The sequence below is a fragment of the Eubalaena glacialis genome, chromosome 8, assembly GCF_028564815.1.
Source record: "Eubalaena glacialis isolate mEubGla1 chromosome 8, mEubGla1.1.hap2.+ XY, whole genome shotgun sequence".
Taxonomy (NCBI): Eukaryota; Metazoa; Chordata; class Mammalia; order Artiodactyla; family Balaenidae; genus Eubalaena; species Eubalaena glacialis.
Genome location: NC_083723.1, coordinates 113,175,974 through 113,193,640, shown reverse-complemented (window position 1 = coordinate 113,193,640; position 17,667 = coordinate 113,175,974). Strand labels below are relative to the sequence as shown.

Here is a 17,667-nt window from a genome sequence, read left to right as displayed (position 1 = left end):
CGAGTTTCAATTCAGTCTCGGTCTCGATCATTAGCTGCTTAAGAGACGGAGTTCGTTTTGCTTCTTCCGTGCATCTAGCGTGGAGCTAATGTGCAGTAGTTACTCCATTTATTTGACTAATTATAAACACATTGTCCTAATATGAGTGAAATGAGATGAGCTACAGTTCTCATCTCCACTGATGATGGACAGTCTGGGACTGTGCTGACCAGTGACTCCATGGAACATGCCTGCTGGTGTGTCCCTAGGAGCCCTGGCCCCTTAGCTGGAAGTAGAGGTCAAGAAGCAACTCCTAGTATATAGAGAGCATCTTGCAAAATGGCATCTTTAGGAGAACAACAAAACTTTCCACAAACAGAGTTCCAAGTGAATCCTTCATCACTCCGAGGACAGGAAATCTCTAGGGACGTGGGAAATGAATTCTATCCTTTAATTTTGATGTTTTAGCCAGCAGGGTACTTTCTGGGAAATAATGGGTGGAGGTTTCTTTACCCGTTCCCTTATATTATAATCCTTGGGTTGTAACACTCACACGAGTGTCTTCTGCATTTTTGCTTCCACTTCAAAGTGCCCGTTTCTCACCAAAAGAGATGGGCCTCCTTTTCCCTTAGCCATTGGCAAGACATCATAACAGACCCTCCTCACCCCTCAGGAGGTGTTTCTCCGGTGCTCCTGGCTTTTCCTCTTTGACCCTTTTCTGCTCCTTGGTCTGCACAGAAGCTGCAGGGATCAGGCCCCCTGGTCCTGACGGAGGAGGAGAAGAGGACCCTGATCGCCGAGGGCTATCCCATCCCCACCAAGTTGCCCCTGACAAAATCAGAGGAGAAGGCCCTGAAGAAAATCCGGAGGAAAATCAAGAATAAGGTGAGCCCTTCAAATCCAGGTACTTCTGTGAGCAGAACCCAGCCAGCATGCCCACCCTCCCTTCCCGGTGGCCAACACCGGCCCGTCCCATGGTGGGGACCAAGGCTTGCCCCTGTCTTCCCCCAGACCTCCCCATACATCTTCTGGTCAGTGGGCCTCCAGATCGGGTGTGCACACTCTGTGGTGCCTAAGATGACCCATACAGGGGTGGGAAGAAAATATTAGAACTCCCATTTACATTTTGAAAAAAATCTCAGCCTTTAAATTTTGTTTTATTAGACACACAATATTTCCCTCTAGTAGGCATGTATATAATTTATAAATGAATAAATATAAATGTATTATAGGTGCTTGCTTAATTTTTTTTCTTGATAGAGGTTTTTGATAAAAAATTCTGCAGACCACTGTCCTATACCTGGGTCCAGCAGTCTCCTAGTCCTAGGCCCCTACAGTGGGGATCAGGGGTGCAGAGGCCCTGGGGCGTGGCTAGGGTGTGGGCAGAGCAGGAGGGAGGAGACAAAGAGAGAGGAAGGAAAGAGCTTAGAGTTAAAATTCTTCGTCCATGTGCAGAACCGCCAGGGAATTTTTATACGACTAACCCCAACTGGCTTATATTACGTATTATAGTTGAGCCAACTAGGTCCACAGAATTGAAATCATTTATCTAAGACCATACAGATGGTTCGTGACCCACATGTTCCAGTCTGACTCCTGGACCACTGTCCTTCTCACTGGGGGCCTAGTGTGTTGGAAAGTAGATGAGAACATCAGCTGGTTGAAACCAGGGAGGACAGAAGAGGTGATTAGTAGATGAGCCAGTAGGTTAAACAAATGGGAAGTGGCCACAAAAGTGAGCAGGGCTTTTGTGATTTCTTTGCTCATGGCCTCTTGTCATACTGGTTTACTGAGATAGCTGGAACATAATCCTTTTTTCTCCCCTTCCATTGCAGATTTCTGCCCAGGAAAGTAGGAGGAAGAAGAAGGAATACATGGACAGCTTGGAGAAAAAGTAAGCCTCCTGCCAAAGTGGTTGTGTGTATTGAGCAATTCATGTAGAGAAATGTAAGTGCGGGGAGGCCCTGCTTTCTATGAGAAGGGGGTTCAATTTCTCGGTCTGGACCCCAGCAAAGGCCGTTGGTTTATCAGCTATGTTTTGCCTGCCACCTAGTGGTTTTTAGAGGGGAAAGCTTATAGATCTGGCAGGTGATAAAAAGTACATTCAATCTTAGTAAGCATTTGTACCGCACAGTTTCCAACCAAGGGTCCTTAAGTCCTTGAAGGCTTTCTTTCAAATAAGTACAAATACTAACCTTCATGCATATTCCTGGACTCCTCAGAGGAGAGGCGCTAATTAATCAATTCCTGTTGGCCACACTCCCTCGCACGCTAGAGAAAGCAGCAGGGGATGAAGTAAGTAAGGCAGGTTGGCGTTCTTTTTTTTCTGTCCACTATAATTTGTGTTATAGGTGAGTGACTTTTCACAAAAACACTTGAAGGCACCTTTTGCTCTTCTGAATAGCCTGGAATATCAGGAGGGCTGTTAGAAAAACGTAAATTAAATACAATTTTGTATTAGCCCTAGAAAATAGTTCCCATCTGACAAACTAATACCATTTTAAGATGGGAATGCGTCCCGGAACCTAGAAATGAATCTTTATGTGTGTCTGGTGAGAGGAGCGGTTGGTGGATCCTGGCTGGTTCTTGAAGTTCCTACTGAAAGTCAGTGTTTCTTCCTCCTGATTTAGGTGTTGGTAATATAGCATTCAGCAGTCCCATTCTGTTTGTTATTGTCTGTAGGTATCCAGGGTCAAGATGTTTCGATGAAAATCTCTTTATTGCCTCTTTGGGGCATGCCTGCTCCGGCACCTGGATCCCTTGTCTTGAGGTCCCGGGTTCTTGTCCTTCACTCTCCCCCTGCCCCAAGCCCCTTGGCTTCCTGTCAGTCCTTCAGGTCGAGAGTACAGCCAGCAGCATCCAGACCCTGTAGCATAGAGGGAGAATTGTGATGGACGTTGAGAGCCATAGGGAAGTCGAGAGAAATCAAGGTTGGAACACCCTAAAAGAAGTTTATGTTTTGTACCATCCCTATTCATTTTCCATTACTGAGGCACTGGTTACCCATCTCTCTCTCTCTTTTTTCTTTTGTCTCCTCACCCTTTCCCCCAACTCAGGTTGGCCAAGTTCTCTCCCTCACCTCCCTAGAGTAGCTGCTTCCCTGTCTTTTTTCTCTGAACCCCACCTGCCTCCATCCGAGCTCCTGGCTTAGTGTTTGCTCCCCTGATAAAAAACTAAGTTTTTTTTTTTTCTCTCTCTCTCTCCTCTGTAGGGTGGAGTCTTGTTCAACAGAGAACTTGGAGCTTCGGAAGAAGGTGGAGGTTCTGGAGAACACCAACAGGTGAGGGTCCCTGGAGTGAGGAGCCAATACAGCTGCCTGATGGAAGGTGGGGAAAGAGGGGGAGATCCAGGGCCAGAGCTGGGAGGAGAGGGGAGGAGATGACATTGAAAGGATAGTTGTGTCAGGATGCTCAGGACGGTCGCACTTCTCTCACCTGTTCCTCCCGTGTGTGCGCATGTGTGCGCACACACACACACACACACACACACACAGGCATGTCCTTTACTTTTCCTAAAATACGTGGGATTGATGAAGAGGCTGATTCTGATAAGGGCTATGATGAGGGGGTTAAGGAAGAGGCTTGGAAAAGAATAAGGTCAATGAGTCTGATTCTCCTGAAAATGACATCAGACTTTAGAGGTGGACAAAAGAGGGCCTGACCAGTTTTTTGTCACGCAATTTGAGTAATAAATGGTGTTTTTTAGTAAAAAAAAAATGGAGAGAAAACCAAGTTTGTTTTTTTAATTACTGTTTTTAAAAGTTAATTCATTAATTACATTTTAAGCCCATTTTGAAAAGTAACTATAGGATAGTTCCTCTAGCACCTCCTGTGCCAGGTACTGTTTTCAGCACTTTATAGATATTAATTCATTTAACCTTCTAATGGCCCTATGAGCTGGTCCTATTACTATCCCCATTATATAAAGGAGGTCCTGAGACTCAGAAAGGTTAGGTGATTTGCCCAAGGTCACGCAGTAAATGCTAGAAGGCTGCATTTGAAGGCAGGCAATCTGGTCCGGAGCCTCGATGTAGGAGCATACTGAGCTTTACCCGGGGTCATATGTAAGAGAAAGGGGTTAAGGTATAGGGCTGAGAAATGGCGGTTGGGGAGTTTCATCGTGTGTGTGTGTGTGTGTGTGTGTGTGTGTGTGTGTGTGCACGCTCATGGAGCCTGCCTATGCTTTGAAAGTTGAAGTGTTCATTAGTCAAGGGATCCTGTTGCCCTTAGTTGTTATAGATCTGACAATCCAAGCAGAGAAAAATTGACTTTTAGGTAAGCAAAATTTTAATTCATCATTTTAAGGCTTAGCACTAATGCCTAGTAACAATTTTGCAAATGTTAAGGGATCAGGGTAAATCTATTTGCATGTCATTTCATAATAACTTGAAATTTGGCTCCCATTTCCTAAATCTTCATGGTCTGTTGCTCAAACAGCAGGCTAATCTAGTCATAAGGTAAAAATACCATCAGTAGGAAAAGTGGACATTGTCACCCCGCTGGGTTTCCCTCTGCACTTCTGGGAATGTATGCTCATATAGCAAGTCAAGGGCAATCACCTCTAGTGCTCTGTAGACAAACAACAGAAGTAAGTAAATGTTGTCACCATCTCCATGTGGTATCACCTTGATCCCTTGAGGCAAAGGAGCTGGTTTCCAGTACGACTTCAGGTTTCCGGTTTCATGGTTGCCTTTGACCATTAGTCTCCTGAGGCTTCCTCTCTTCTTATCTCCACCTTTACTCCTGCCAGAGTGGTTCTCAGGGTCCTGAACCCCACCAGCGTCTGTATCCATCTTGTTAGCATCCTGACCTGATAGTGTTCCCACCCCCCGTCCTAGCACTTGCTGTTGCAGAAGTCCTGTGTTCATGAATGGGACAAATCCAGGTCATGAAATGGTGAAAAGGGGAAGAGGAATCCATCCAAGATAACCGTGGAATTTGGTCCAGGTTGGGTCTAGTCTAGGGGTTCTGGGTGTCAGGTCTATCCACAGCCACACGGGGGCAGCAGAGGCACAAAGAGCAGTGGGTGCTTGTGATGAGACGGGGTCGCTGCCACCTTTCCTGGGAAAAAGGGTCTCTCCTCCCCTCTCCAGGCTGACCCTGCTCTATCATATTTTTCTAAACTTAAAAAGAAAAAAACCCACACATGTAATATATGCCCATTGTAGAAAAAATTAGAAAATACAGTTAAAAAAGGGGAAAAAATTACAATCTTTTCACCTAGAGAGATGTTTACATTTTGGAATATTTTATATATATGTATTTATATTGTACATCCTCCTCTGTTAAGAGCCTTTTCCATTTAACAAAAAACAGTGGGTATATATTTTCGTATCAGTAAATATATTTCTACAGAATCCTATTTCTTTCAGATTTTGATGAAGAGCTGTCATCTGAGGAGCACTGACATAAAGCACATCTGATTCTATGTAACAACAGTCCGTGTTTTGCAACTGTTTTTTCTGTTTTACAATAATGGCCACAGCCTTTTTAATACGATATTGGTTATTATGCAATATGAGTTATGGGAGCATATGCATATTTGAGCTTGGGGTCAGCATACCTGGCGTTCTTCCCTGAGAGCCAGTGCTGGTTTTCTTTCTGTTTCCTTCACTGACTGTGGAAGTTTTTCCCAGCCATTCAGCCCGCTGGAACCTCGACTGAGAAAACCGTCTATCTTATGCTGGTGGTGTTCTGCTTGTCCCTTGATTGGCAGGAGCCTCCCCTGTGGTTCCCCCCGAGGCCCAAGTGCCGTCTCTTCCCTCTTCCAAACTTACCTCTCCTGGTAGACAACCTTTTTTTTAAAATTTTTATTTATTTATTTATGGCTGTGTTGGGTCTTCGTTTCTGTGCGAGGGCTTTCTCTAGTTGCGGCAAGTGGGGGCCACTCTTCATCGCGGTGCGCGGGCCTCTCATTATCGCGGCCTCTCTTGTTGTGGAGCACAGGCTCCAGACGCGCAGGCTCAGTAATTGTGGCTCACGGGCCTAGTTGCTCCGCGGCATGTGGGATCTTCCCAGACCAGGGCTCGAACCCGTGTCCCCTGCATTGGCAGGCAGATTCTCAACCACTGTGCCACCAGGGAAGCCCCCGGTAGACAACCTTTTATGGTGGAAATGGCTGATACTTGATTAACCTGCAATCTTCCCACAGGTAGTCTGATGAGGGAGTTCCTATAGTCTTAATCTCTCAGTCCAGCAGCTTTTAATGTGCTTTGGCTTGAGAAGTCAGGGAATGAAAGCAGAGCCGCTCTTGTTCACACGAGGAAGGGCCTTCCTTGCCCCCGACTTCCTCTTCTCCCTTCTTCTTCTGTTCCTGCCAAGGGCCTCCCCTCGCCAGAGGACACTGCAGTAGCCGGAGTGACTGTAACACGAACCGTGGCAATCTCCTGCCCTAAACCAGTCAGGAGGAGTTGGTGTGTTGGGCCCGTGGTAAGGGGAGATTTTCGGACCCTTTATTCGTCACACCGTGTGAGTGACCCAGTGTTTGAACTAAGCACAGGGTAGGGCCCAGTGAACACACACCTGTGTTTGTGTCCTGTTCGTGCTTCTTGTATTAACGTCCTTTGGAGGTAGCTGGGCAGAGGCAGAAATGGCTGTGAGAAGTGGACAGGACCCTGGGTCACCAGAAGTGGGGTGGGAGACCTCGTGTGCCGTTGTTTCATTTGGCACGACGTGGCAGGAAAAGCTAGTGGGTACGTGGACCAAAATAAAGACAAATTATACCTCTTTACATTTTACCACTTCTGTGCTCCCCCCCAGGAGGGACTTTCCATCTATCCCGATGAGAACGCGCGCTCAGATTGCAAATCAATCCCGCCTCTTCGGTTAGTACTCGCCTCAGCAGCAGCCGTTTAGCATTGCTCTGGGCTTCCAGGCAGAAAAGCCCCTTTTATCTGAGCTCAGGAAGCTGGAAGAGGATGGAGGCAGGAGAGGAGACTTCTGCAGCCTTACCCCAGGAGCCTGAGAGCAGCCGAAGCAGTGGGAAGGCGATCCGCTAATCGCGTGCCACCAGGAAATGTGTGCGCTGAGGGTGAGGTGGCTTCCCAGGGGGCCCTCCTTCCGCTGCTCGATCAGAATATACATTTGCACTTGCAAAGTCCAGGCGAGGCCATGTGTGGCGCCGGAGGGTCTTCCTGGCCTTCCTTGCTTATCATTCGTCTCTCCGAGCTGCATGTCTCATTCTTGAGAGACCCTGTCTTTCCCCCACTTTCTAGCCTTTTCTTCTGCACAAGTCATGCACATGCACTGCCCAGCCCATCCATTTTAGGTGTTTGTGGCCCAGTTTGCTCCATTCATTTTTAATTTTGCCCTCGTGCTGTAGGCTGTAGGGCTGTGAGCCACTATCCCTCTCCTCAGCCCTGATTTGTAGACTCATAGGAGCTTAGACTTGAAATGTACTTTAGACATCATCTCATTTAACTGTTAATCGCTTCCTTTTACAGAAGCGGAAACTGAGGGCTGATGAGGTTAAGATCATCCATTTAGAGGCAGGACAGGGACTAGACCTGAGCCACTTACTTTCTCACCTGGCCCTTACCTCGATCTCTTTTGCCGCTGTCGTGCTCTCTCTCCAAGGACCGCTGCCTTTCCCAGCACGGGGTCAACCGTAGTTCCAAACAAGAGCGCCCAGCTTGGGATCTGTGTTTTAGGGGGCCCTGCCCTGGCTTCCCCCTAGCCACGCCCTTCCCCGTGGGATGAGGAGTCAGCAGGAGCAAGGCCATATATCTGTCTGGAGCTCTGACCTGGCCTTGGAGGGAGCTCGACGGAGCAGGTGTCGGCGGTACCCATGGGCAGTGTTTGCCTGGCTTGGGGTAGGTGGGGTGAGGAGAACCCTTAGGATGTATGACATGTATGGGAAGTGGGCCTCATTGATATTCTTTCTCCGAACCTCACAGAAGGTGAGGGATGTGCTTGTCCTGTCTGTGTTGTTATCAGAAACAAGAATTCATTAGTTTTCCTCTTTGACCTTCCTCTTAGCTACAGTCCTCCTCTCTGTCTCTACTTTTCTTGTTCTTTAAAATCTGCATATGATTCCTGATGGAGGTCTTTCCGGCCAAGCCCACTGGGCTCTGACTGTGCTCTCCTCATTTGTTGGTTTAGCCGCACAGCTGCGTCCATTTGCACCGGTTGTCTGTCGGCTTCCTCCTCACTGTTGTGTCTTCCACATGTGAAGTCTTCTCTTCCCTTCGGCTGACCGTCATCAGCTGGTCCCACTCTCCTGCTGTGCACAGAGAGGCCGTTAGAGTGCTCATGAATGACCCACGTCCAGGAATGACCCTCTGTAGACCTTTATCTTGGTTTAAATCACTTTTCATTTCTCCATTATCTCTAACTTCTGGTTGTGTGAAGAGTATAAGCTTTCTTTTCAGTTGAAAATGTTACAAACTTCAAAGAATTGTTGGATACTAGACTAAGTTTCCCAGAGAGTTTACAAAGGCATTTTAGTAGGATTCCATGGTAAAGTTAGACATTCCTCAGCCCCAGAAAACATTCTAGAACTCTCTCTTTTTTGTGTTCCTGGGTGAGTAGGTGATAGAATATTTCAGAAGTGCCCTCTGGTCCCTGAAAAATAAACCTCCTTATAATGTGGCAATTACACAGTAAGAGAAAGGAGAGCATTTGTATTTTTAAAAATTTAGGCCAGAGCCCCATGAACAACTTTCAAAAGTTAGGTGAAAGATCATAAATAAATGAGTATTTATTCAAAGTTTAGGATTTTAGCAGAATGTGATTATCTTTTGTATAAGAGTTTGCACTTTAGTATTTAAAAGTCTTTGAGGTAGTTTGAGAGTCTCCTTATTATTGTTATGCAATGTTTTGAATTATTATTAACATTATATCCTACCACCTCCCCGCCCTCCACCTGAGGATTTTGAGGTAGGTGTTTTAGCTTTTCTTTTTTTTTTTTAATAATTTTATTTGTTTATTTGGCTGTGTTGAGTCTTTGTTGCTGCGCGCGGGCTTTCTCTAGTTGCGGTGAGCGGGGGCGACTCTTCCTTGTGGTGTGTGGGCTTCTCACTGCGGTGTCTTCTCCTGTTGCGGAGCTCGGGCTCTAGGCGCACGGGCTTCAGTAGTTGTGGCTCACGGGCTCTAGAGTGCAGGCTCAGTAGTTGTGGTGCACGGGTTTAGTTGCTCCGCGGCATATGGGATCTTCCCGGACCAGGGCTCAAACCCGTGTCCCCTGCATTGGCAGGCAGACTCTTAACAACTGCACCACCAGGGAAGTCCCTGTTTTTGCTTTTTGACACCTCCCCCCAACCCTCCGATCTTGTACACTAATTCTAGAAGACTGGGGTGGGTGGGGAGGGATTCAGGTGGGGTTTTGCTTCGACAGGACATGGATGCCTGCCTCTTCCATCATGAAGCCACCTAATGTTCACTCATATGATTTTTTTGCATGTGTGCATTAGATAAGTAGCACTTAGACTTTTTTGATCATATTGTTTTACATGTTGTGTAGTGACCCAGACACACCACACATACATATACATCACATTCATAACTAATATGAATGTTTCACAAATGAATACTTATTTACTATGTGTGATGCCCTCACATATTGTGTGTTGTATTTGATTCTGTTTCATTAAATACACCAGTCACACCCCAGCTGTTTTCACAACCCACGAATGGTTCATGATTTGGAATTTAGAACTTACTGCTCTAAGTAGTTCCATAAGTAAAAAAAAGTTCCTTCATTCCTGTGGGAGGCTGATTCACCCAGAGGGTGATTTACTTACACACACAAATGTGCACACATGCATTATAGCCCAGCTATTTCCATTTCTGAGTAAGGTGTGTTACAGGATTTGATGGAAATTGTGTTTATAGAGAGTACCTGGTTTGAAGCTCCTGACACAGCAAGTAATTGGGAACCATCAGTTTATTATTTTTCCTGGGTCCTAGTTTCTGACTCCAGTGGGAAATTAGGTACTAGAATGTTCAAAGTATAAGATGCAGTGACTGTATCACTAGCTCGTTCTCTCTCGCTCCCTCCCCACACCAACCCCTGCTGTTTCCCTTAAATAACAGAAACATAAGAAAACAAAATTAAACCAAATACAAGAAAACACATGAGGCTGTTGATGCATTTCCCAGTTTTTATAAGATTGTGTCTCACACTCTTGGCTACTTTTGAATGTTTTGCCCAATTTCCTTTGATATGCCTCCCAAGATACAGGGTGATGCTTTATTTTGGGCAAGGCTGGCAGCTGCCTTTAACTGCTCTTTTACTAGGAGCTGTGTGAGGACAGCCATAAGGTTTATTTTTACATCTCACCACAGGACAAAATCCACATTTCCAATCAAGTGTTGGACCCTCCAATTTAACAAATTGTGAAAAATGTCTTGGCCCAGATAAACGTCTCTCTAAATTAAGACCTTGCTCCCGGAAGCCCAAGAATTCATTAAGCCATAATTAGCCATGATCACTGATGATTTAACATACAGTAATAAAGGAGAAGTTTAAACTGAGCTCTGAATGCACTGTTGGAAAGAGAGTCTGTCCTATGATTGACTTTTTTATAGCTTTAGTTTTAAAATAATTCTTCCTTTTCATCTGTTGGCTGCCTTTTCTCCAGCCAGCCCTTTATGCAAGCAGGGTAACAGCTGTCATCCAAGCTCCCAATGCTTCAGGCCATGGCATCTATCCCAGTGGCATCAGGGAAAGTACCACATCATCTCAGACCAACAATATCAGTTGTGAGATTCCAGGCTTTCCTGTAAAGAGACTCATCTGTCATCAGTGGAAAGAAATAGCAAGCACTCTGCAAAGGTGTATTTGTTTCAGCAAACCCAGAGTACCCCAGAAGGGGATTCTCTCATTATTCTGTTAGCTGGTGAGGTCAAGAGAATTAACTTTGACTAAGTGCCTGAACTCAGGACTTAAGTAATGTGATTTAAAACCATGGTACTGAGATCTAAATTCAGGTTTCTCTTCCTGGGAGCTTATCGCCGTGTTCTGGTGAATATTACTGACTTAGTAATCCTAAAGCCATCTCATCGGCTCTTTTGGTGTCCAGTGGAGGGACAGGTCTTATAGCTTCCATTTTCCTAAATAAAGCTCAGGTTTGACTTCCTGACACTTGACGTGGGCTAAGGAATACCTATTGTTCTTTTATCCATCATTTGCATTTTATTTTGGTATATCCAGAGATCTGCCAGGGAATGTTTATTTTACCCTATTGCTTTTATTTGTATCAGATCACTGAAACTTTGTTAGTATGTATGTCACTGCCATCAGATTCACAGTGGCCCTTCTGTCTGCAGTTTGGTCACTGTAATCTTTTCGTATTTAACGGTGGACACATCTCTTGGATGTGCTGTTGTCAATGTGATGCTTTTTTTTTTTTTTTTTTTTTTTTTTTGGGCTGCGCTGCGTGGCTTGCAGGATCTTAGTTCCCCGACCAGGGATCAAACCCGGGCCTCGGCAGTGAAAGCACCGAGTCCTAACCACTGGACCACCAGGGAATTCCCTCAATATGATGTTAATGTCACTGGATTTAAGAAAAATCTACTTAACTAAGAAATCTTTTGATCATTAATTTTATTAGGTTATAGGTCCGGGTACCATGGTGTGCTGAATTGGAAAGTACGTGAGCTATGGAGTCAGATAGGTTTGGGTTTACGTCTTAGGTCTTCTAGTTACTGGTTACATGTCTTTGAAACCTTTACATAGTATCTCAGTATATGAAGTTCTAGAACTCAGCCAGTGGACACTCAATCACTAATAAATTTCTTTCCTTATGACAAAAATGAGTGTTTCTCTTGTATGAATGTCTATGAATTTCCCAGACTTTATCACATCATGGAAATCTATTTAGATTTTGGGGAATGGATGAGCTAACCTGCTTTCTTTGGGTGGAATCCCTCTGTTGCTGATGGATGGGGCCTTCAGAGTGTCATCATTCCCGCGAGTTCACCTTCGCTAATCCGAGTAGGAGAAGCAGCAGCGAACAGCGCATTCTGCATCCCTGTCGCTTTCCACCAAAATTTCAAACTGAAAAATCTATTTTGAACTACGTGTTTGCTCATCTTCAAGAGCTGGATTATAAACTGTTAGAAATCAGGGGCCATTAAACAACCATTTTCATTTGCAGTGGATTCAGAATATAATTGTCTTTGAGTTTGCAAAGGATGTGCTGATGAATGCCAAGTAAAGCACCACACAACTAGTAAAGACACAGCCCTTCCTGCTCGCCCAGCCAGACTTAGATGGTCCTTCTTCCAAACTGATAGCACTTTACACCTATAGCTGGGGTTCCCAACTTGAGCCTAAGGCATTATACCATTGGGGTTTAGGTGTGTCTGGCCTGTCAGAGGTCTGTCCTCAGAACAGACTGTGGAGCCTCCTGGGAGACTCTTCCTCCTAGGGAAGGGGTCACAGGCCTCTTGATCACGATCAGAAATTGGAAGGGAGGAGTGATTCTGAGTATTGTGTGGAATTGGTTTTCTCAGTGGTTCATGCTCTGAAGGCTGGACCAAGGGCAGGGATTGGGCAGGGAGGAGGTGCAGGAAGGTTGTGGGTAAATGGGGACTGTTGGTAAAAATGGAAATGGCGATTTTGCTTTAAAAACACCTTAAGAATTTGGAGCAAAAGTAAATGGCTGTGGTAACATCTGGAAATCTGCTGTCTAATGAAAGCCTGGATAGAGGAATGTCCTCCACCAACTCCTCCATGCACAGAGCACAGCTGAGCTTCAACACCTTGGAGCTGCCAGCGCAGGCAGCAGGGTGCCCCATGGGAGTTGAGGTGCCCATCAGAAGTGGCAGCCAGCATTACAGACGTGGCTCTTCAGCAGGCCACCAAGGAAACAGTGAGGGCCCTTTCTGTAGTTTAGCTGGTAACAAAGACCCTGTTGATTGGCACCACAGGAGGAGGCCAGAATATGAGAGAAAAGGTTTGTGCCACACGGTCAAGCATAGGTCTTATCTATGGCTCACCTGTGTATCTTCCCCACGAGTTCCAGAAATACAGCAGGGAGAACCCAAGCAGGGCTTTGGGGCTGGCATTACAGGATGTTGTCAATAAAATGTGTGCCACTGCCCACTAGATTTCAGCTCTGCCAGAAGGAACGCTCACCCAGGAAGTGGGTGTGTCACTCAGCTCTTAGCTTTGAAAAGGCAGCCGTGCAAGCCAGTAAGAATGGGGCGCTCTTGGGAGGTCCTGGGAGAAGAAAGTGTGATGAGGAAAAAAACTTGCTGCATCATACGATCATTTAACTGCAACTTTTAATTTTTTTCCATCTTTACTGAGGTATAATCGACAAGTAAAATTGTGAGATATTTAAAGTGTGCAACGTGATGATTTGATACATGTATACATTGTGAAAGCATTCCTCACATCAAGTTAATGACCTATTTACTTTATTTTTATTTTTTGGTAAACACATTTAAGTTCTACTCTCTTAGCAAATTTCAATTATATGGTACAGTTTTATCACCTAGAGTCACCATATTTTACACTAGATCCTCAGACCTTATTCCTCTTATAGCTGAAAGCTTGTACCTTTTTACCAACCTCTCCCTATTTCCCCACCCCCAGCTCCTAGCAACCGCTTGTCTACTATTTCTGTGAGTTCAACTTTTTTTTTTTTTTAAAGATTCCGTGTGTCAGTGATACCACGTGGTATTTATCTTTCTTTGTCTGGCTTATTTCACTTCGCATGATGCCCTCCAGGTTGATCCATGTTGTCACAAACGACACAATTTCCTAAAGTAGAATTTACAGTAATCACACTATCGGTATTTCTCAGCCTTGAGTAACTCACAAAACTCTTTTAAAGAACGTGTTGCTTGAATGTACAGAAACATAAACCAGTCTGTACTGCTTGTGATTATGCTTCTAGATAACCATAAAGCAAGAAAACCTACAACTAAGCACTAAAAAGACCTCCATATTAATAGAATTTAACGATATGAAATAATGGGATGAATGATTTTGTTTTGCTTAAATTAAAACCACTGTACAGGGCTTCCCTGGTGGCACAGTGGTTGAGAATCTGCCTACCAATGCAGGGGACACGGGTTCGAGCCCTGGTCTGGGAAGATCCCACATGCCGCGGAGCAACTAGGCCCGTGAGCCGCAACTACTGAGCCTGCGCGTCTGGAGCCTGTGCTCCGCAACAGGACAGGCCACGATAGTGAGAGGCCCGCGCACTGCCATGAAGAGTGGCCCCCACTTGCCGCAACTAGAGAAAGCTCTCGCACAGAAACGAAGACCCAACACAGCCAAAAAATATAAAAAATAAATAAATTTAAAAAAACAAAAACAAAGAAAAAACCACTGTACAAGGTAAAAATACAGTGTAGATGGGACCACACGGGGTCATTGAGTTCAGAAAGCCTTTGCTGTACATGCTGTGGGCTCCAATTCTGCCTCCGCTCTTATCCATTGAACTGCTCAAAGCAATGGTCTTACTGCCAACCTGTCCTTAGTTGGCTTAAACCTGAGAGAACCTGTTTCGCTGGTACTGGTCACGGGGGAAGCTGCAAACTTGGGAAAACCTGCATGTCCTTCCAGCACTTGGAAGCTGTTCAGGAGATGGGCTATGGTGGAGGCAAGTTATCTGCCAAAGCCCAGAATTCTTCTGCAAATGAGTGATTTGCTGATGTTTTTCAGTGAACTTGTCTGGCTTTCTGATGTTCCATCACAGCATGAATTTTCTGAAAATCTTTGAGACCCAAGAAGAAAGCATGTGCTTGTAAAGCCTCTCCACCTTGCTGAGTGCACTGGGCTTGGAGAAGAGGGATGGGGGCTAGGAGCAGTCTCTGTGCTGCTCACGCAGAATTCATCCCCGAGGCTCTAATTCAGGAGTGTGTGCTGTGGGATCCTTTTCTATGGCCGCACTGTTCAGAATTTGCAAAGAAATTCACCATCTGCTCCTCCTGTGACCTGACGTCACACAGAGCAGAACATACCGTTCTCACCCTCAAACCCTACCCTTGCAAGGGTGTGCACAGCTGTTCAATTTCAGGGAGAGAACAACTCCTTTTTTGCTCCTGCTCTGGGTCTTTTCCTGGAGAAACATCAGAGTCTGCATCAGAGGCATGGCTTCCAAGATCCTGGCTCTGAAGGTGTGTCCAGCTGAGCAGGCTTCTTTGCTCCCGATTCATATTTGGCCTTCATTTCTGCCTATGGAGGTGCTGTGAGCCTTCCAAGTACCATAGGCCTGAGGTGCTCATGGCTGTTTGCCTCCCCGCCATTCTTGTTTTCCTCTCCGTCTCTCTCCCTCTCTTCAGATCTGCCGTCTGAGCAGCTGCCTCTCAGAGATGTTGTTACCCCTTCCTGTCACAGCCATCTCCTCTGGCCACCCCTCCACTTGTTCTCTGCCCGGCATCTTCTTCTTCATGCTTTTCTCCTTTCTTGCATCTTCTTCAATGTTCCTCTTCTCTTGGATGAACGGATTCTCCTTGGTTCACCATCACCAGCCAATTTTTGCTTATTTTTTTTCTCAATGGCTGACAAACAAATCCCGGGATTATCAGGGATGATTTGGGGCATAGAGACGACTTACTCAGAACAGCACAGAATGGACAAGCTGCTCACGTGGGCGGATTCTGAGCCCCATAAGCTCTGCGACTCTGGTGCTGGAAGACAGTGGCGTACGTGTCTTCACCAGAGGAACCTTTTTCTTGGTACTGTGTTCAAATTCAGACGCAAAGCCACAGCAACTTCCCTGGAGCCTGGGGCAGAGATCACCCACAAGCATTCTCTTGTCTCTCAGACGCGCTTCATGGCTTTGATTTGTTGTGTTTGCAGAACTCTCCTGCAGCAGCTGCAGAAGCTTCAGACTTTGGTGATGGGCAAGGTTTCTCGCACCTGCAAGCTGGCTGGCACGCAGACTGGCACCTGCCTCATGGTGAGTTTCCTGAAGGGACAGCGCCATCACTGCCCCGGCCCACTCCCCAATCTCCAGTCTCTCCCCAGCTTGCCACGTCCAAGTGCTGGGGGGTTCGAGGGACCACACAGCTCACTTCGAGGCTGTTTCTCTGCTATGATGTGATGGTGATTGACTGCGTGCGGTCTGCTGGCCTGATGGAGGGGAGTTGTCTTTCTGGACCTCCCAGGTGTTGCAGGTGTAAAGGTTTGCTCTGTGGATCTCGGAATTGACGGCTCTCCACTTTCTCTCCTCATCCTGCAGGTTGTTGTGTTATGCTTTGCCGTTGCATTCGGCACCTTCTTTCAGGGCAATGGGCCCTATCCTTCTGCCACCAAGATGGCCCTGCCCAACCAGCATTCCATGCAGGAGCCCTACACAGCCTCCGTTGGTAAGACAGCACTCAGCAACTTGGGAGGTGTCTTGTTTCTTTTCTCTTTCATTTCTCAAAGCTTAACTTTCTGAAAGAAGTCTTACGTGAGAGTCTAATTTTTTTTTTTAGATGGGAAGACTTTACTAAACCACTTGGTTTACAATAGCTATAGGATAAACCTCCCTGGGTACAGAGCAGTGGTCTCAAAATCATTTATCCATAAAAATGCATCTATATCCATTCCTTGGGAGAAGGCAATTCAATATCACTGTTCCCTCTCCCCCATAAAAAACATTCATTGAATAGACCCACACAAGCATCTGCCCCCGAATTAGTTACTCTGCAGTTAACTGTCATCGCTGTGACCGCCAAGACATTGCAGGAAGTGTTCTTGGCTTCTGTTTACATATGAAAGTCTAATTTTTAAGAACTGGTAAAAGTGTAGCTTCTCCATTGAAGGGAGGAAGAGAGCCATGGGGGTGTCTGGTGCCCAGGCTGCTGGGTCTCCCCTTGTGGCACTCACCCACTGGGCTGAGACACCCCTCGGAATTCTCTAGAGCTCAGCAGAGCACAGTTTGCAAACTACTACTCTAGACTGTGTTCCCTGGCAAATTCTGATGTCTTCTTTTTGAGTTCTGATTAAGGGGGAGGGATGCGCATTTGGGGGGAAGGAGTGGGGAGAGCATTAAGTTTTCCATGACATTTTCAAGGAATTCAACTCAGTGGAATTGTATGCGACCATAGTAAGCATCTGTAAAATGAAATTAAAGAATCAGCCTGTCTTACAAAATATTATGCCTAAGATTTAGAAAATTTAGAGAATCAGGTGTCAGAAGTGATATTCTCACCCAGATCAATGATCTCTTTTAAGTATGTAGGAAATAAAGAGGTGATACGTAGGGATCATAAAATAGATACACTAGTAAGAACAAGGGTGGAATTAGGGGGTACTGGATTTGGGGGGTAGGCCTAATTTTGTGGTTCTGAAAGATCTGTGGTCTTTGTGAGGTAGGTGTATCCCTGCCAGGTATATGACAGAAAGGCTAGCATTTCAACCAAATAATTTCAGTGGTCTCCCGGGAAATTCTTTTTTCCCTAAGGGAATGTATCTCTAAATTTAATTGGAAGCCAATGGGAGCATAGTTTCTCTGTTGTAGAAAATTGCTATGAGCCATCTAGCTATGCAACTATCCTATAAAACAAAAGAGAATGTCTCCGTTGTTTGATTTATGACTTTGGCTATGTGTCTTCTCTCCAGTTTTAAATGAAAACACAGTTTTCTGCCCTTTTACCTTCTCCCTATGCAAGAGCTACTCACTGGGAATGCTTATTTTAGCTGCGTCTGGACATCTCCAAGTATTTGACTCCTATTCTCCATGAATTGTTTCCCCCAGATGGTTGGGGGTGGGGCATGGAGGGGAGTTTTATTTTCAAAGCA

The 17,667-nt window shown here is 45.6% G+C and overlaps 1 protein-coding gene across 1 annotated transcript in view; it reads left to right on the top strand.

Annotated features, from left to right (window-relative positions):
* The window catches only part of CREB3L2 (cAMP responsive element binding protein 3 like 2), a 124,025-nt gene that overhangs the window by 98,722 nt on the left and 7,636 nt on the right, over positions 1 to 17,667 (top strand). Inside the window, exons 7-11 of the mRNA XM_061198773.1 lie at positions 718 to 864; positions 1,815 to 1,873; positions 3,191 to 3,259; positions 15,739 to 15,838; positions 16,121 to 16,247. Of these exons, the coding sequence (XP_061054756.1) occupies positions 718 to 864; positions 1,815 to 1,873; positions 3,191 to 3,259; positions 15,739 to 15,838; positions 16,121 to 16,247 (502 nt within the window). The remainder of the gene's footprint in view (positions 1 to 717; positions 865 to 1,814; positions 1,874 to 3,190; positions 3,260 to 15,738; positions 15,839 to 16,120; positions 16,248 to 17,667) is intronic.